The sequence below is a fragment of the Thermobia domestica genome, chromosome 11 (genome assembly GCF_964235325.1).
Source record: "Thermobia domestica chromosome 11, izTheDome1.hap1.1, whole genome shotgun sequence".
In the NCBI taxonomy this organism is placed as follows: domain Eukaryota; kingdom Metazoa; phylum Arthropoda; class Insecta; order Zygentoma; family Lepismatidae; genus Thermobia; species Thermobia domestica.
The window spans coordinates 11,171,290-11,192,359 of record NC_137464.1 but is presented as its reverse complement, the minus strand read 5'-3'; the positions used below and the strand labels follow the sequence as shown (position 1 = coordinate 11,192,359).

Sequence of the window (21,070 nt, the reverse complement as noted above, 5' to 3'; positions counted from 1 at the left end):
TTCGTGACTTTCATGACCGATAGACACCCTATTATATCATGTTTTCGGTACCCTATAACTCCGAAACTATCCACTTTTGAGCACAGGTCCATATGAACTTTTTTTTCTTTCTTATTTTGATATGAGGAACCTCTTCCCCTAAATACTGTGACACGTTTATATAACACCCTGTATTTGTTAATGAACTATCCATCAAAGCATGGTTTCAGTTTTGTTCTCATGTTGTAAAAACTGTGGAAAACCAATTCTTCATCTTCTTTACTTAAAGGAACGAATTATTAATCTACTCTTGACAAGATGTGGACTACTACACGAACTAAAAACCAACAGCTTTTTCAACACGAAAAGAATGGCAGTAATTTACATTAGTAATGTTTTACTGTATGTACATTTTTAATAAACAAGTCTTGCGACGGAACTTCGAACTTCCTTGCTTAGAAATATAAATAAAAATCAATTACGTATATTGTTTAGGTAGGGTAAAATTGCAGTGTTGGGTCAAATACAAATGATAATTCAGTTTCTTACTCTAAATAATGTGTCTTCACGCATGCAGTAACGTGTTCAAACACGATAAACCTTGAACGCTGTTGCGATTTGTACTACCATCACGTTACTCATTATAAAGAAACAGCAACATATTTGAAAATGAAATGAAATCTTTTACGTTCCACGGTTATGCCGGCTAGGATACAAGAGACGGTGATGATGAGAAATGAATGAAATGGTGGAACGAACAAAGTGGGAGAAAGCGGGACAACCCCGAGAAAACCCACGCACACGATGTTCGTCCAGCACAAAGCTCACCTGGCGCGAGCTGGGACCAAACCAAGGACCGCATGCACCAGAGGTGAACGCTTCACCACTAAGCCACCGCGTCCCCAGCAACATATTTGATATTTCAAGCACAAGAAATTATGTCTAAGGAGACACTGAAATCGTGACTATACAACGGGGTAGCGGAAAATTTTAATTATTTCGCAGAAGTTATTGAGTGATCTTTATGTAACCTGGCCTGTGTAGACATTAGACGTTATAAATATGATTTAAAGTTATTAATGTACATCATTAGTTTCTTTACAGGTGGCGCTACTTGTAGTAAAGTGGAAGATGGAGAAGATAGAAGCTCGTGGCACGATTAACTTTCTGCATTTGAAGACTTACAGCGCTCGGCGAATTCATGATGAAATTAAGCTTGTATATGATGGTAATTGCCCATTCTATGTCACTGTTGTGAGGTGGAAGAGAAATTTCCAAATAGGCCACTGTCACCTACAGTTGAGCTAAGACCTAGACGTCCACCAATCACGGACAATGATGGCACAGTGAGGAAAATCGAAGAGCTGATCCTGGAAGCTCGATTAACAACCATCTACAACATCATGAAGCAAAGTGGACTTAATTAGGGCAGTGCGTGAAAAATGATTCATGAAAAATTACACATGTCTAAGATGTCAGCACGTTGGACTCTGTGTCTGCCAACTTTTCTTCAGAGAAAAACAAGGAGTGACATGTCGAATCACTTGCTGAATCTTTTCGAGCAAGATGAGGAAAATTTTCTTGCTCATCCAATATCTATGGGCGAATGTTAGACCTATCTATATGATCCTGAGATAAAAGGGATGAGTAAAGAATGGAAACACTCCTCTTCACCTTCCCCTAAAAAGGCAAAAGTGCAAAAGTCTGCCGGTAAGGTCATACTCTCAGTTTTCTGGAACTGTTGTGGGATCATCCTTACATGCTGCCTTCAGAAGAGTGGTACTATCACTGGCACATATCAGTGCTTACTTCTGAGGAAGTTACGGGATGTAATTAAGGAAAAACGTCACGGAATGAACACCAAAGGTATTCGTCTCCTTGCGGACAATGCAATTACTCATGCATCCCAACCAGCGTCAGCCGGAGCTGCTAGATATAGCTTTGAAATATTGCCGCATCCGCCCTATTCCCCTGATCTGGCACCAAGTTCTTCCTGTTCCCACAGATGAAGAATCTACTTCCGAGTCGCCATATTGACCACACAGATAACGTCATAATGGGGGGAACAATGGTTTTTCACGTAATCCACAGAGATCCTCAATGACGGCCTTCGACAGTTCAATAAACAATGAGGAAAATGTCTAGCTCTTCACGGAGAGTATGTAGAGAAATCTTAAGAAAGGACCAACACTCCGTCTCTATTAGTACATGGTTTAATCCGTTAAGAAGATAAAATCCATGTAATAACTATTGAAAACTAGTACACAGGAAATAAAGTACAGAAAGTGTGTGCACATACGGATCGAAGTATACAGTCTTTAATAATTACGAACTTCCTGAATACCTGAAAATTACTTTCGTCAGTCTTGGTTTGGCTTCCTTTGTTTCAATCTAACGTGTTTCGTTTCTTTCTTTCGAAATGAATTTCATACTGAACATGATACGTTGTACAGATAAAATTTAAGAAGACATCTACTAAGTACTTTTTTCTTTTTTTTTTTTTTTAAAAAAAAAAGAACTAAAAAATTCCCAATAACCAAGTAATGTACTTTGATGCAGTGAACTTTGAGAAATAGCATGTGAAACATTTTGATTACATTTTGGTGTAATTATATTCGAAAGGAAGAGTCCATTATATCATGCTAATATATATATATATATATATATATATATATATATATATATATATATATATATATATACTGATTACCAGTTGAATTAGACAGCAGGACAGTTGCAGAAAACGCCCTGCAGAGGCTCCACCTGCCTGCAAATGAAACGCATCGCGTGTGTACTGCTGCCGTGTGCTCCCTCTCTAGGTATCCGTGTAAGTGCAGTGTGTGATGGGTCAGACGACTGGGTGGCTCTATTTTGGAAGTGGCTGCGGCACTCGGATTTTCAAAGGCAACTGTGTAAAGAGTGTATCGTGAGTACCTGGCTTCCGGTAAAACCGCACCCACACGGGCAAACTGCCGCGATCAGAAGCGTGTCAACGACAAAGGTAGGCGTCGACTGGCCTGCATCGTAACAGCCGATAGATGGGCCACAGAACATATTTGAAACGGCCACAGTGCCTGAAATCGCAGAGAAGTTCAATGCAGGATAACAACGCCATGTTAGCAGCCACACAATCACCAACCACCTACTCGCCATGGGGTACAGATGCCATCTTCCTACGCGAATGCCCCTTCCAACCGCACAACACAGGAAACAACGTCTAGTATGGGCAAAGGAACACCGCCACTGGACCGTGGAAATGTAAGAGATGAGTTACGTTTCACATTGGTACATGCCGATGGACTGGTACGGGTGCGTCGCCAACCGCACTATGCTATGGATTCATCGTGCCAGCAGGAACTGTGCACGCCGGTGGTGGTGATATTCTCATTTGGGGCATGTTTACGTTGACTGAAGTGGGTCCCCTAACACGTGTGACACGGTCCCTCACAGGTGAACGCTACCGCGATCTTCTGGATGACCAGGTCCTATCATTTCCTCGGCTGCAACACCTGGATGGTGACCTCATCTTTCAGCAGGACAATGCGCCAACCCACCGCTCTAGGATGGTATCAGACTGGTTTGATGAGCACTCCTCTGATCTGGCAACACTTCCCTGGCCATCACGGTCACCGGACCTCAATCTCATCGAACACATCTGGAACACTACAGAACGACGCCTTCGGGCTGTGAACCCTCTTCCAATCAACCTGCGGGATCTATGGGAGAGTCTGCAGCAGATATGGATTGAGATGCTACAACACTTCAAGCGCCTCGTGAAGTCTATGCTGCGGCTGGTAACCGCCGTTATGAGAGCAAGAGGTGGTGCTACGCGGTATTACGTAGGTGTCTCTAATTCAACTGGTGAACAGGTATATGTTCTAGAATGAATCTACTTTGACAATGACTGAAATCTCACCGGAATTTCCAGAGTCGGAATCTGAGCCTGAGGATGGCAGCTGATCCTGAATGGTCTCTTCGTAGTTGGTGGTATACCCTTCAGAATTCGTGGTGTCATCTGTGCTCCAGCCTTCAATCTCACGTTGCACCAATGAATCGAAGAAAGCCATCATTCGGGGATCTTCCTGAGTAGACTGATGACTATAGTCATGAGACATGAACTGTGACAAAAAAGAAAGAAATTTAACTTGATGTTCTGCTAGGCTGAAAATACACATACAATGTATTATAATTACTTACTCTCTAAAATTATTTTTGATTTGTTTCTCGGTGAAATACCGACAATCGTGCAGAACACTGTTTTCAAACTTTCTCAAGTGAGGACTACTTTATTAGTCCGAATGGTTCTACGACCCACTCTACTCTTGCTCCTTTCAAAGAAAATATATATGTAAGTTAGATAACTCGTTTAATTTTAAAGATCGGTATCAGAATTTTCGTATACAACTAACTTCACTGTTGAGTAAAGCGAGATTATCTAATACACTGGAATTAACATTTATAAGTTCGTACAAAATTTCTGATTTTCATGATTTTTCATAATATTTGAATAATAAAATAAATATTTATAAAAATACATGTTCTCATAAAAAATTAACAAAAAATACAACAAATCATATTAAAAATAAAAAATTCTTTAAAGGATATGGTTCTTTTTTTAAAAAATGAAAAAAAAAAAAACAAAACAATAATTAATGTGTATATTACTTATCCCAATCTTTTAAGTTTTACCTCCCATGGTTATGCCGGCTAGGCTAAAGGAGACGGTGATGAGAAATGAATGAAATGGTGGAATGAAGAAAGTGGGAGGAAACGGAAGAAACCCGATGAAACGCACGCACACGGTATTCGCCCACCATAAAGCTCATTTGGCGCAAGCTGGGATCGAACTAAAGACCCCATGCACTAGAGATGAACGCTCTACCATTGAGTCACCACGGCCCTTAATACTTCTCCAGTTTGTGGTAATTGGGCTGCTTGAAAAATAACTATGTAGTAACGTAGGCTAATGAGTTACGCAGTTAAAAGTATGACGTTTGTTTAGTGCAAGGAGCTTGTATGATAAGAGTTGGTAATAATAGTGCTTGAGTTGATCAATCAAATAGTTTCTGAGATTCCTTTGTCTCCCGGACGGATGGACACACAGATAGAGAATGTAAATATACTTAGTCTGCCCATAAATACTGTTACAAAGAAAAAACTCACCATCAGCAATAAGAGAAAAGGAAATTTAATATGCATACAGTATATGAAGCATACATAGTGTGACAACAGTTTGCACCAATCATATTTCAAAATGTCCGCCGTTAGCACGCACGCAGGTTCGGAGTCTGGCGGGCCACTCGCCTATGGCAGCACGCACTGTCTCCAAGGAAACTGATGCCATTGCAGCTAGTAAAGAGCACTTCAATCTGGCAACTGTAGGAGACGCTTCTTGGGGAAAATATCTTCAAGCACTGTCCCGGTTTGTAATCCCTGAGGGGGTTAAGGTCGGGGCTGCTAGAGGGCCAGCCCTCAGTCAGGCACGTTGTAAGCTAGCCACTCTTGGTTGAGTTTGCCTTGCGAGCAGGAGCTGAGTATTGTTAGAAAGTCCATATGGGTATTCTGAAGAAAGTGGTGATCAAGTCCTTCACTATAGGCTAAAGCACAGTGTTTTGGCACACCCGGGCACTAGTTTTCAATCCTTTCACACAAAAATGAAGACGTGTGGTGCCAGCATAGCTCACTTCCCATCACACCATGACGGACGCGGGGTCATGGGCTCTCTGCACTTTCGGAACTTTGTTCCTGGTTTCCTGAGCTGATGATGCATACACCATATCATTTTGGCGATTGAAACACACTTCGATAGTGAACAACTTTTAAACAGTGAACAAAATCTGTCTGCTGATTTTGCGCGTACCGCTGAAGCAGGCGTTTACTTTTACGCTTCCTTTGCTCCATCAGACGCGGTATCAGAAAGTGTTCCGTTGACCGTCGTTAAGCTCGAATACCAAGATCGTCCCTGAGTAGCCTGGACATCGTTCGCTTGGAGATGTTAATCTCATGGGCCATTACTGTCTGCTTCCGTACAGGATTTTTCCTTCACAGTTTCTGGAGTCCTTGTACTTCGTGGTCTGCCAGCTCTCGAGCGATCGTGAACAGACCCAGTATTAAGGAATCGCTGGATGGTGCGGTACATAAACATGCAACTGATGTTAAGCTTTATTTAGTGTGTTAAAAATTTCACTCATTGCTTTTCCAACTTTGTATAGTGCTATCACTGCGTCCCTATTTTCGTACTCACTCCATTCCTTCCTGCCTATATGGGTTATGTGTATCCCTTTCTACAGCAGCACTCTCAATGTATTCGCACTTTCCACCGCCAGGTTTGTTCTTTCTACTCACAACATGCAGCCTCTAGCACTTTTGTTAACAGAATTTATGAGTAGACTACGTATAAAGGAGTTTTATTAAACCGAACTTCTTAAAAACAGTTTCTCGCTATCTCTTTTGCTCTTATAGCTGTCCACAGACAGGTGAACATAACCGATCTATAAGACTTTCCATGTAATAATAATAATAATAATAATAATAATAATAATAATAATAATAATAATAATAATAATAATAATAAGCGGCGCAAATCTGTCTTCAACATTGAGGGAGACGGGTAAGACCGTTTTCATTTTTTTTAATCTAATTTAATTTAATTTTTTAATTAATTTATTTATTTATTTAAGCTACGTTCAAAATATTTACGAAGTTGAAAAATAATGGTGTGGAGGACCAGGGTAGCAGAATTGTCTTCAACATTGGGAGGCGGGCAGATTTGAGGCTTATTCTGGGAGGGAGAGAGAGAGAGAGAGAGATGAGACTTATATTATAGTAGATGAATCAATTTGTGAGATGAACCTATTGTATATTATCTGGGGACATCAATTTCATCTCACTTTCCTTTGTGGCAGTCGGACACAAATCATCACATTTCTTTTTTTTTTTTTTTTTTTTTTTTAAACTTTTAAAATTGGATTACTGGCGGGGACAGTCTCCCAGTTACATGATTGGGGGACATATCCTTCTCATCCGCCCAGGATTTGCGCCAGTAACAATAATAATAATAATAATAATAATAATAATAATAATAATAATAATAATAATAATAATAATGATAATATTCAAAACATTAATTACTTACTTGGCCACTGCGCAGAACCAAACTGATATATTCTTCATGCGTATAAACCTTTCTTTCCTTTTCACTGCTAGCGGCTTCTTTCGCAAGCCCTCCAGACGACTGAGGTAGAGGAAATGGACTCCAAAACTGAAATAAATACACAATTTCTCTTTTACTATTCACGAACTGAATTATTCTCTTAAATTTGCACGACCTCTACATATACAAATTATATTAACTCTTCACTTATCCTAAGAATGATCCTTACATGGACAAATTCGTCTCTCCGTCGTTCGTATACAATTCCAATTAATACTTCCAAAGAACTGGATAGCTTCCACAATCAACTATAATGACAGTGATGTCACCAGGAATTTACTTTGGGGCGAAATACTGCTCCAGATGCTTCTAAGCTAAATATGTCAACCTTTCAGATTAATTCATGTAGCTGATTTCATTTTAATAATAGTAGTGTAGTAGTAGTAGTACAAAGGCATAAAATGATAATAATGAATGAAATATTGGAATTTAAAAGTGAAAGGAAACGGGAGAATACAGAGAAAATCCATATAACACAGTATTAGTCCACCAACAAAGCCCACTTGGCGCGAGCTGGGATCGAACCAGGGACACCAAGTACCAGAGATGAGAGCTCTATCACTGAGCTACCGCAGCCTTTTGTGTAGTAATAGTAGTACTATTGTAGTAATTATAGTAGCAGGGCCGTATTTAGCATTTTTGTCTTCCTGGGCCATTAAAAAATTGCAGTCCCTTTAATATTAAATAAATACCGGTGTAGAAAATTTGAGATAGTTAAATGGAAAAAAAATATACGTATACAATGAAAAAAATACAGTAATATATAAATAACGATTTACGAATAATATACCGTTCAAAAATATAACAAGTAGAGAAAAATTGCTCATTCATTGATTGGATCTGAACATTTTGAATATACAATGAAACGGAAGACTGATCAACACGTGCAATTTTCATTGGTGTTAATGTCTACTATGTATTCCCCACCTGCAGACGCATTTTGATGGGCAATCTTCACAAGGAAATTGAAGTTGATTTCATTCTATATACTATGCCCTTCCACCATTTGAATCGTCTCTGTACATTGCATACGACCTAAATCTTCGCTGATTTATTGAATGACTGTCAGCACACATGCACATGTGAACTAAGCAGTTCAAGTTCTACAAACTATGCTGAGTTCGATCAAGATTAGATTCTTCAATCGCGTTTTAGTGAAATTTCTTAATTTAACTACGTCAAAACTCAAAATTTGATAGCCAACAATTCGAAAACAAAATCACATGATATCTCCTACGCGTACTAAGTTTGACAATATGCTGACAGATGAGTCTCTTCGGAACTCAACTTTAATGATCAGTAGCTCGGGAACCAAAGGTCTGCACCAGTGATCGAAGTGAGACGGTATGCGGTGGTATGACATACCGCCTCTGGTTTTTCAGTAATGAGGACATACCGTCTCTGGTTTTTCAGTGATCAAGACAATATTTAAATAGCCGGTATGTTGAGTTGAGTTGAGTTGAGTTGATTTTAGTTTAGCGTCCCGTTCAGCAGCGAGGCTATATGAGACGTGGACCTACTGATTAACGTGGAATCCGAACCACATGAGCTCCCGCCGGGAAACGAACCCGGGTCTCCCACGCCAAAGGCGCGTACGCTAACCGCTTATCCACGAGGGAGCTCAGCCGGTATGTTGAGTCAAAATCATAATAAAACATACCGTCTCTGCTTTCTTTCTACTTCGAACACTGGTCTGCACACCATAATATTTCATACTAAGTTCTCATGAATATTATGCTCGTCAAAGTTACCAATTATACCAAGTTCAGTCAAGATTTGATGAGCGCCATCAACTACGTTTTACTGAAATATCTTGATTTCATTAAGTGAAAACAAAATCCAGATGGCTAATAACTTTGGAGCCGAAAGACTCTATAATCTTCCAACATAGCGAGCTTCAACTTCGTTCTCGATCTTGTAACAGGAAGTGATTACGCCACTGCATGCTGTGCCCTTGCACTTTTAATCTTTTCAAATAATCCTTTTTACCTAATCAATACCTTCTTCTTAAGAGCCCAGATCCTCGAATAATCGCTATTCGCATACCTTTTCATAGCATACGCATTACTTTTATTCTTACACGTTGCATCTTATTCTTTCGGCTTCTTTTGCCGTCACCAATTTTTACGTTCAACGGTTATGCCGGCTAGACTAAAGGAGACTGTAATGATGAGGAATGAATAAAGTGGGAGGAAAAGGGAGAACTCCAAGAAAACACACGCACACGGTATTTTACCACTACAAAGTTCACTTGGCACGAGCTGGGATCGAACCAAGGACCCTACGCACCAGAGGTGAACGCTCCCCCACTGAGCCATCGCTTCCCCCCTCCCGTCACCAATTTGTCATGCTCTCAAACATGACTAATACTCCTGTATTGTTACAAAAATATTTCATATTTTAGTTTAATAGTTAAAAGAGAATTCTTCTTAATTGAATATGCAATAAGCAAACCTATAATCGAATAAATGAGAATCTCTCCAAGACTTTATACATGGCAATTTATATTTTACTTTACCTTTATTAACTTCTCCACTCCAGATGATGCAATAAGAAAATTAGCATGATTGAATCGGACTTGATTCACAATTGATCTATGACCTTTCAAAATCATATGCGCTGTATCAACCCACGCTGTAATAAGAGAACAATAAAACAAGTAAGGATCGGTAAACAACATACATCTATATCATTATTACTTCAAAAGATGAACATTCTAATATAAGCTACAGACGAATAACAAAGTCAGGTTAAATTACAGGGTATCTCACAACTCTTTCCCTGATTACAAACATTTATAAGGCATAGAATAAGACACACAGACAAATACTTTTTTTTTTATCTTGAATTGCATGTAACTTATTAAAGTTTTTGTGTACAGTCGGTATCAAACATGCGCGCCCCCCACTAGATCAGAGGATAGGGCTATTTCAGTAAAGGAAGGAAACAACTCAACTGAACTGAACTGAACTGAAATGAAAATGGAATCTTTCAGTTTAACGTCCCACGATTATGCCCACGTTTAGGCTAACGGAGACGGACGTTTAAGGCAAGTAGAATGATGATGGAAGAATTGATGGAGTGAGAAAGTGGGAGGAAACGGGAGTACCTCGACAAAACTCATGGACACGATGTTGTTCACAAACTTACTTGACCAGAGATCGAACTAGGGACCCCATGCGCCAAAGATAAGCATCTACCACTGAGCCACCGTGCCCCCGATATAACTGAATTCTCTCTCTTTGGATTTCATCTGCAGACATTATAAATAAAAGGATGAATATAACAGGTATACTAAAGTAGACTCTAGCTATTATTTTTTAAAGTGTTTATAAAGATGTGTCATAACACAAAATGTAATGAAGGAAAATGATTGTGATTTTTGCTTTATTCTCATATGCAATGCCCAAATTACGAAGAGCGGGATATACGTACTTTTAAAATGGAATACGACCTACTAGTCGGGATCGTATCTGAAGCGTTTTTTTTTTTTTTTTTTCTCCCAAAAAGATTTGCACCATAGACCAAGTACATTGAAATCGAGCACGACAGCCACACAGAAATGAAATATTAAGGTCAGCATTCCATGCTTATACCCTCTAAAATAAAGTAGATGATGAAACAGAACCTTCAATTTTAACGTTTTACACAACCGCTCTTAGGGTACAAAACAGAGTTAATAAACGCAAATACGCCGAAATGAATCGAACTCAGAAGCACCCGCCGTGCAAGACTGTGGAACACCGTAGCTCCTATAGCCAAGCCGAAACTGTCCAAACAAAGCGATCTTTAATTCTTAGACGATGAGCTATTAGACTACTAAATTTCGTTCGGATCTGTCCAGTAGTTACCGAGAAGTAAAGTACCACACACACACATAACTCGGAATGAGACTCTTAAGTTCCTGTATGCTTACACCGGGAGCTAATAACAACAGAATTTGAGGAAGTATGAAAACAAACAGAGAAAAGAAACTGACTACCCTATTACTTATGTAGAAATTGCCGTAACAAGTTCAGGAACTAAACTGTTGCATCATTATACATGTTAACTTAAAGATGGGATACATGTTTTAAAATTGTCGAAATTTTCGATGAGAACTCTCAACTGCCTCAGCGACATTTTCTTAAGCATCGACCGCAAACGCCTAAAAACTTCACATGACTTTAATCATTATAGTACATCGTTATAGTATAGAAGTATAAAGAAACACATTTCTTCTATTATACAAATGAATGGTTATAGTAAAAATAAAACATTCTTAACTGAACAACTACGTAAGAAACTTTCCTTGAAATTGCTCAAAACTTTCCAGATTGGTGCCCACGAAAGTTTGAGTGGTTCTGTGGAAGTTCCGAGTGTTCCTATTTATAAACACAACTACGCACACCTTACTATGGGGTAGAGACCTGCACGGGCTGGGCCTGGCCCGAGGTCCGAAGCCCGGCCCGGCCCGCGAGCCGGGCTTGGGCGGGCCGACTCTGTTATTTCTTACGGCCGGGCCGGGCTTGGGCGGGCCGACACTGTTACTTCTTTGGGCCGGGCCGGGCTTCATTTCTCTTCAGGTTGGGCCGGGCTGAGGCCGATCAATTGCAATTCTTTAATAATTATTGACTTTTGTTAAACGATAATTGGAATAAAGCCAAACGTTGAAGAAGTGTGTCCGTGAAAAATGTTACAAAGAATACAATAGCTATTTACAGCTTGTGTTGCTTAGCGGCTCCACTTTCACTATAGAGGATTGCAGGCATTATGCGGTAAATTGAGCTCTGACCTTGACCTTAACTGAACTCAAAATATAAAAATAAGGGGTGGGAATGTTTTGCCTGTCGCTAAACAATATTGCCATCTTCACTTTATGCTAAAAATCAATTAAGTTAGATTTTTATTACAGGGAATGGAGTTTTTGTTCTCTCGATGACAGGCAAAGTTCTAGGAGGCAATGGTACCATTCGGGAGGCAAGCTTCAGGTTGTGAACCAGAGTTTAGAAAGTTTCTGAGGGTTAGGTCAAATTTAGTACTAAATTTTGAGAAAGATTCGGGCTCGAGCTAATTTTTAAAAAAAATATCGGGCCAAAAATTTTAAAATTTATCGGGCCCGGGCCGGGCTTGGGCCAAGAATTTTGACAAACTTATCGGGCCGGGCTGGGCTCGGGCCAAAAATCTCCAAAACTTTTCGGGCTCGGGCTGGGCCGGGCCTAGATACGTTCGGGCTGGATTGGGCTCGGGCCGAAAAATTCGGCCCGTGCAGGTCTCTACTATGGGGTACTACTGTTGCAGACGACAAAGACAACAGGGACATCACAAGTCACATGACGACGAGAGAACAGCAGCGCCACCGCCTTATCTGAAGCGCCTACATAACCAAAAGGATTTCAATGACAGCTTTCAGTCTCGGTGGTCACCCCTCCTTTAGCTTGCTCTGGAGCTTTAGGAAATATCTAAACCAAAGCACATAGTTTGCTTCAGAACTGTAGGCTTCTTTCCCTTCTTCCCACTTAGCTTGCTTCGGAGCTCAAACTTTTGACCTCCTTTCTGCTTGCTTCGGAGCATTAGGGATTCGTAACCCACTCCACTTAGCTTGCTCGGAGCTTTGTGGAGAACCTGCCCTAGGCTGCTCGGGTCTTGGATTACCTTTCTGTACCTTTATTAGAGAATTTACATTATTGTAGTATTTCTGTAAAATACTGTTTACAGAGGATTTCATAATAAAATCTGGTAGTAGGAAACGTTTCCGGACTGTAATTTGCTCTACCTACTCCTGCACAAGCAGAACTTTGCATATATATATATATATATATATATATATATATATATATATAATTCTACACCATTACGACTCATCCCATGTAATTTAATTAAGACTTTGATGTCCACTTTAAAAGTATGCTACTGAAGAAGTGGGAATTCCTATTGGAAACTTCGGAAAATATTAAAATAACACACGCATACCACGGATAGTCCAAGTAAATATCAGAAACTGTTTGATTATGTTGGATATGATAGAATGTGTGGAAAAAGAAGAAAACGAAGAGTGAAAATTACTGATGGCAATTCTTACGACCGAATAACAAAGGATCGTTAAGGCATGAAATCTAAAATTTGCTGTAATCACCTGCCTTGCTAGTGTTGGCAAAATATTAGTGAGGACCAGAGGGAGCACGGAACTACCAAAATACTTACCTTGTTTTAACAGTTTTCTAGTCGCACCATAGATACGACCTTCTGATAAATAAGTAAGGAAGATCTCTGACCGTTACATCGGCTAAGAGAAATAATGGACGGAAGAAAAGCTCAAAAGGACAAATAAAAACACTATGTAGAATACAAGTAGAGAGTTTCTGAAGAAGAGGTCACGATATTTTGCACATATCTGTGTGTACTGCTTATTCACAGTGTTACCTTATTCAAAATACCCACACAAGAAAACAAGAGAGCCAAGCAACCATGTTAGTAAGCACGAAGAACTCACTAAGCTGCTACTACCCAAAGAAGTACAACTTGCACTGGCAGGCAGAAAACTGGAGTTAGATTCTCTCCAAGGTCCAACAACCAGTTCTTTTTTCCAATATAGATATTTTAATTAATTAATTAATTAATTAATTAATTAATACAGTATAATCAAATAAATAAAATTAAAGAAATAATTTACAATCAACACAATCCATTATATAATAGGAATAATAACGTTTTCACTTCAAATTAATAGTTTTAAAATGGATCTGTAATAAAATATAAATAGCGCAGCGCAAACAATGATAAAATATTATTCACATGTATTACATTGTTTACAATGTAATATAAGCGGAATAATTGTACCTTTTATAACAATCAAATATCACTATAGAAATAAGCACCAATGAAACTATGTAATGTGTGACAGAACATTTACAAATATATTTTGAAAAGCTTATCAACAAAAGAGGTTCTTGTAAGACGCAGTTCAGCATAACATATGGATATATGCTTATGGATGCTGCACGATACGTTGCAGGATGTATTACAACGTAGGAATACAAATGGATACGAGGTTAAGAACATTTACATCTAATATATAACCTATAGAAGCAACTAACCATATGTTGTTATGCTGATCTGCGTCTTACAAAATCCTCTTCTGTTCTGCTGACCAATTCTCCAATACATAATTGCAGTGTTTTATCACACATTACAGTTTCGTTGATACTTGTTTCTATAGTGATATTCCGTACTACTGGTAAGTACTTCTGAACTTTTTAATTATATAGACTAAAATTAACTCTTATGAAACAGAGTGGCACACAAACACAACATCTGTTCGGAGAGCACAGGTGCGGTTTATAGGCCTCACATCCATTTAGATTGTAAGAAAGTTATTCTGTGTATTGAACTATGATAAAAATTCAGTTTGAAAATTGTTCATTTTTTACCTTTTCATTTATTTATTTATTTCGTTTCTGAAGAAAGATTGATTTAAAAGTGTTCCTAAAAGGTTAATTAAAATATTATGCATTTTTCTTAATAATATGAATCGTTCTATTTTCTAGTGAGACTATGGAAGCCTTGCACACAAATCGGGGGGAATTTTGAGTGGGCTCGTTGGCAATACTAGTATGTCGTATTTTCCATCGCTGATACGTTCTTTGAGTTTGTTGTGTACTTATTATTTCTCATTCCTATGTACAGGGTGTTTCAAAACAACACCTACAACGTTTGGGAGGTAATTCCTGACACCAAGATAAGACAAAAAGTATAAACCAGCCTGGGTGTACAAACGCTTCCTTTCGGAATTATGAAACATGAAATTCAAACGTCCATAGCTCCAAAACTATGAGACCTACCGAGTCGGGTCAAAACTTCCTTAGGAACTAATATATGCGCTATTCAAAAATACATGTTTCAGAATCCGAAGGTACTCACGCAACAATTTTTATAGAGAAAGTTTGGTTACGGGCATATAACTTGAAGTATTGCAGGATTCTGAAACTTGGATATTTGGATTGGGCACATACTAGTTCCTAAGTGAAGTCTTGACCCGACTACGGGAGGTCCCATAGTTTTGGAGCTATGGACCTTTAAAATTAATTTTTTTCATGTTTTCGGCAGCCTATAACTTCGAGGAAGCATTTGTACACCCAGGTTGGTCTATACTTTGTGTCTTATCTTGGTGTCTGGAATCACCTACTAAACGTTGTCGGTGTTGTTTTGAAACATTCTGTATACAACAAGAACAAAAATCTTAGCACATTCACTAAGCCTAAAGTTATAAGTAGAAAAAAATGTAGCCGGTACAATCTTTCTCAATTATTTTATAAAATGATGCATTAAAATTGTGTAAGAAATAAAAGGTTGTAGTTTATTGACGGATAGGTAGAGCAGTATGCCAATTCATTTGTGACCTCAGTCAGAATTATTATTACTTGTCCTAGAAATGTAAATTTCTTTAATTAAGGCACAACAACAAAACTTTATTATATCTAGTCCTACCATAAACACTGTCGCAACATTTCAGGATGACTGTACTTCCGCTCGTACAAGCGAGAGACGTCAAGAGCGATATCGTGAAGCATAAGTTATTGCTGGATGAGCTGAAGAAGTGTAAAGGTGTCAGTTGTACGTGTTCAAGATGGAATGAAGCGAGTATGAAAATCACCAGGGGAGATTTTCAAAACCCTCCAGAAGCTGCAAATTAGTAAAACAAACGTTTACCGCACTATCCAGCGCTTTGTTGAGACTGGAACTGTGAAAGATCGCCTGCAGCAAGGAAGACCATGCACAGTACGAACATCGGAACTAGTGAAAGCAGTGGCGGCGCGTGTCTGACGAAATCCAGTTATGAAATAAGTCAGTTATAGTTCGTAAGCTAAAGATATCGAAAATGTATGTGTCTCGCACGCAGCCTGAGACTCCATGTTTACAAACAACGCAAAGAACACCTGAAAAATGAACTGAAGTGCCAGAGGCTCCTAAAAGCAAAGCGCTCACTTAAGCGTTACGCAGCAAATGAGCACAGTGGAATCCTTTTCACTGATGAAAAGATTTTCAGTGTTGAGTAGACTTTCAATCTCCAAAAGGACAGGATATGTGCCACATCCTCTATAGAAACTTGTGAAACGGCTCCAAGAATCCAGAGGGGTCAGAATTCTTCCTCCGTCATGGTGTGAGCTACGAGGACACAAAGGAGCTCTGAAAAAGGGGGTCAAAATGTCAACCAAAGTGTATCAAGAGACAGTGCTTGAGATTCTAGTCAAAACCTCACCAACACCCTCCCTTTTTCATAGACAGAACTGGAGCTTCCAGCAGAACTCAGCCCCAACATACGAGGCACGGGCAATCTAGCAGGGGCTGGAGGCAAATGTTCCGGACTTCACTTTCACTTCAGATTGGCTTTCTGTAAGTCCGGACCTAAACCCTTTGGATTACAAAGTGTGGTTTAAGCTTCAGAAGATGGCTTGCAAGAAGAGACATCCCTTTTCGTGTCAATGTACTTAAAACTTTGGAACAATATTTATAGTAAGACTAGGGATATTCAGGAGAGAATTAAGAATACATTCTTTACTGATTACAGTACGACATTCTTACAGAAATATCCATTCTTACCTTTATTTTCAGACGGAGGTATTTTCCACATATAAAGATTAAAATCATCAGATCCCGATAGAACGTACTCATCGTTCTCTCCTGCAAAGCAACAACTTTTCATTGTACACGAATTGTAATAGCCTGGATGATCAAATTGACAAATATGATTAGTTGAATGTAACGCATACAACACAGGGGGTAGCCGTCTTCGCAGAGCCAGCACGTGAGTTCCTCTTCTGTTAAACCGTACGCTCATACAACTCTGGGAAGCATTGTGACCTCCATACCGCAAGAGAACTCTGAAAGAATACGAAAAATATTTTCATTGTAATATAGATACTTTGGATTTTTTTCTTGAAAACTACACCTAAAAATGGTAATTCTGCTCAATTAACATATAGTCATCAGATAGGATAAATTGGAATAGAGAAAGAAGGAAAAGCACAAAACGTTCTGGTTTAATTTTACAATTTTTAATTTCTATTTATTTATTTTATACCTAGTATATTAATCTAAAGCAAAACACAGCAAACAAAATAACCGAATTTATAACACTCACATATATGTTTTCTGAAGACAGATATTATGAATACTCATTTGAAATACAAGGTAACCAAAAAAGTGCTTGCCGATTTTGATGTCCCATTAATCATTCACTCACACAGAGGAAACAAAAATATGCACGTGCCTGCCAAGCGATCAGGAGTTACTTTTGACCATCCATCTTCAGTAACACAGGCAAGTTGCGCACATACAGTAGTCATAGCTCGTCCAGTGTCGAAGAGAAATGGAGGTATCGAAGCACCTTGTTAGCGATGTTTGTTGTATGATTTTAAAGTGGGCCTGTCACCTGCCGCATCAAGTCGCCGCATATATCAGGCATTTGGGAAGAATGGCGTGAACGAACGCACCGCCAGACACTGGTTCCAGAAATTCTGTTCGGGAGATGTGAACCTTCTGGATGAACCTCGCAGTGGACGACCACATGTGTTGAATGACGAGGCCCTGAAAACAGATATCGAGGACAGTGGTCTAAAGTGTGATGAACTTGCAGAAAGGTTCCATGGAACAGTCAGACTACACCTGCATGGGATAGGGAAGTCCAACAAGTTAAGCAAGTGGGTACTTCACACATTGTCGGTAGCCAACAAGGAACAACAGTGACTGTCTGTCCTTCCTCACTCGGCACCTGAGCACATTCATCTTTGATAACTTGCTCACTGGTGACGAAAAGTGGGTCCTCTATGACACTCCTAAGCGTACCAGACACTGGTTGTCGCCACGTGAGCATGTTCCTCACATCTCAAGACCACCTCTGCAACCACGCAAGGTATGCTGTTTGTATGGTGAAATTGTCGGTAAGTAGTGCACTACGAACTCCTTCCACTTGGCCAGATCATTACTGCTGACCTTTACTCTTCAGCAGATGCAAAGGATGAACCATGCATTGCGGCAGAAAGGGCCGACATTTATAAATTGCAAGGGTGCGCTCTTGCACAATAATGTCAAGCCACGTGTGGCAAAGACAACACAGGAGACCTTTTAGCAACTTCGCTGGAAGACACTACACCATGCGCCATATTCACCGGACCTTGCGCCAAAAGATTACCACCTGTTTCATTCCCTCGACAACTACCTCTGTGGGAGATTCTTTGCAAATGAGGGAGACCCGCTGAACGCACTCCGGACTCCTTTGCATTCACAACCGCCGAGTTTTACGACCAGGGTATTGTGCAGTAGCAGGATCGTTGGTAAAAGGTGTTGGATAATGATGGAGATTACTTCCAAACCTAAAGGAACGTACCGTCCACAGTATTTCTCTTTGTTTTTCACTGCTCTAGAACGGAAAGAACTTTTTTGGTTACTTTGTATTTCACAGCCTAATCTGACTTATTATTCTGGCAACCAATGATTATTAATTTTACTTATCTGTACGTTTCCTTACATAATCTTGTTCTCGCTGAAAATCTTTACAAATGTATATCTCTATATTTTCTATCAAACTTGCAGGAAAAAAAAACTATAGAAAATCTACAGAACACATTTATGGGTTCCATGATCCCAGCTAGTTGACTACAAATACAATTTATTATTTTTAGATACACTTAAATAAATAACCATTTTCCAGTTCCTATGAATAATAATTTGTATTTATAAGATTGCTCTCTGAGAACATTAAACATGTAAGTTTCGATTCCTACCGAGAGCCTATCAAGTTCTTTCGATTTCAGTTCTATCGAATTGACTTCTTATCAAGTTTATAACCTTTTTTCCTTCTTTAGTTTGATAGAATATATACACAGTAGATATACCTTTCCAAAAACTTTCAACGAATTCAGAATGTAAGGAAAAATAAAAAATATATTTAAAAAAAATTACTATCATTGGCTGCCAAAAGAAGAACTACGTATTAGGAATTAAATTTCTGGGCTCTCGGCATTTATGGCCGTTAGCCCGTCACATATGGAAGGATGACGTCCCTCGGTGATCACACTATCCGAGGAGAGGGAAGGAAGGAAGCGGCCTGGGACCTATATGTTAGGTACTATCCGGGCACTTGGTATGAATGAGGAAAATCTCATTCAGGATGGTTGCCTGAAAAAGCTTTTACACTTTTTCGACCGAGTGTCCCCACTGGGAATCGAACCCGGAATCGCTCGAGCGTTAGAGACTACGCTACGCGGGACCACAGCTAAAAGAAGTCCACTTAATTTTCGAAATATTGTAGATGATTATTTAAAATATCTGCCTTCAGGAACGTGAAAATGAACGGGTGTGGTCGAAAATGCTGACACTCCACAAGAACCAAAGTAACGGGAAAAAAAAAAAGAGTTAGAAGTTATAAATTAATAAGTAAAATCGCACCTTCTAACGACGTGCTTCAACTTACCTTTTTAATTGTTCTTTATTCGAGGATCTTATATAGGGCCTATGCTTAAGTTATTAATGACTATTGCAATGATTAAATTAATTTAAAAAAAAAAAACAATAAAAAGGTACAGTCTTATATTAATGAAAGGAGGAAACAACCGACTTAAACTTATTTTTACACACCAAATCCTCTGTAGGTGCGAATTCAATAACACACAAAGAATGTAAAAAGTGATTGATTGGACCGGGACTCGAACCCGGGATGTCGAGCATACACTGCTGATGCGTTAACCACAACGACACCCAGTCCGCTTTCCAGAACAGCCAAACACCCTTTCGCTCTTGTAAGTTGGTGCTCTCCACTCAGACCACATGGCACTCCATTCAAACCACAGGACTGTCCATGCACAGCAGCCAGTCTGTGGTATAAGCCATGTGGTCTGAGTGGAGAGTACCGATTACAGGAGTCAAAAGAGTGTTTGACTGTTCTGGGAAGTGGACTGGGTGGCGTAGTAGTTAACGCATCAGGAGAGATCCCGTATGTCAGAGATCCCGGATTCGATTTCCGATCCAGTCAACCACTTTTTACACTCTTTTTATATTAAGGTACAGTCCTTGTGAAAAATCTTACCACCCACCTTGCTTTAGGTCAATATTTCAGTAAACGAAGGTAGCAAATTCTAATACTTTAAGTCTAATTAAAAATCTCAATTTGTCAAAGATCCATATTGGCTTGATTTAATTCCGACTAGAATAACCAAGCTGGAAGCATCTGAAATGTTATGTTGGCGCAGAATCCTGCGCATATCATGGACCGAAAGGAAAAGGAATGAAGACGTACTAAAGGAAGCTAAAGAAAAAGGACAGATCTTGAAGATAATAGGAAAAAGAAGTAAAAGCATGCTAGGCCATCTTATTCAGCACTGTGATTGGATCACCGTGTAGATAGAGGGAAAGGCAGAAGGAAAACTAGGAAGACGAAGAACAAGGATTGAATATCTAGATGTAGTTACGAAGAAGAGACCGTATCAAAGTATAAAACAGCTCTCCCAAGAGAGAAAAAAGTTTTAAAATTTCCATGTTGCCCACCAACCTATGGTTGAGGTGAGAAAGAAAAAATAGATAAGAGTACAGGGTTTTTAAAAAGAAGTGGGTGGCTTTTTTTTAACTGAATTTTGAGTACAATACAATGAGGATTAAACAAGTATTTTGACCACAACTCTCAAATGTATGTTCTTTACGAATTATAATCAACTGGAGCCTATATATACTTACTGTCGAGGTTTCCTTACGTCCCACAGCCCAACGCCTTCTTTCGAATTAGCCGTTGTTACAAGCCTTGGTTCCACAGGATTAAACATCACAGCATGAAATGGTGAGGTATAGCTTGCAAGGCAAAACGGATCTGAAAAAGAATTAAATTATCTTTCTGTTTAACAAAATACA

The 21,070-nt window shown here is 39.2% G+C and overlaps 1 protein-coding gene across 1 annotated transcript in view; it reads right to left on the bottom strand.

The window, feature by feature from the left end:
• The window catches only part of LOC145663878 (uncharacterized), a 56,800-nt gene that overhangs the window by 11,927 nt on the left and 23,803 nt on the right, over positions 1 to 21,070 (bottom strand). The window contains exons 4-8 of the mRNA XM_081730020.1: positions 20,900 to 21,029; positions 16,772 to 17,052; positions 9,711 to 9,826; positions 7,115 to 7,240; positions 3,896 to 4,097 (exon numbers count right to left, since the gene is read on the bottom strand). Of these exons, the coding sequence (XP_081586146.1) occupies positions 3,896 to 4,097; positions 7,115 to 7,240; positions 9,711 to 9,826; positions 16,772 to 17,052; positions 20,900 to 21,029 (855 nt within the window). The remainder of the gene's footprint in view (positions 1 to 3,895; positions 4,098 to 7,114; positions 7,241 to 9,710; positions 9,827 to 16,771; positions 17,053 to 20,899; positions 21,030 to 21,070) is intronic.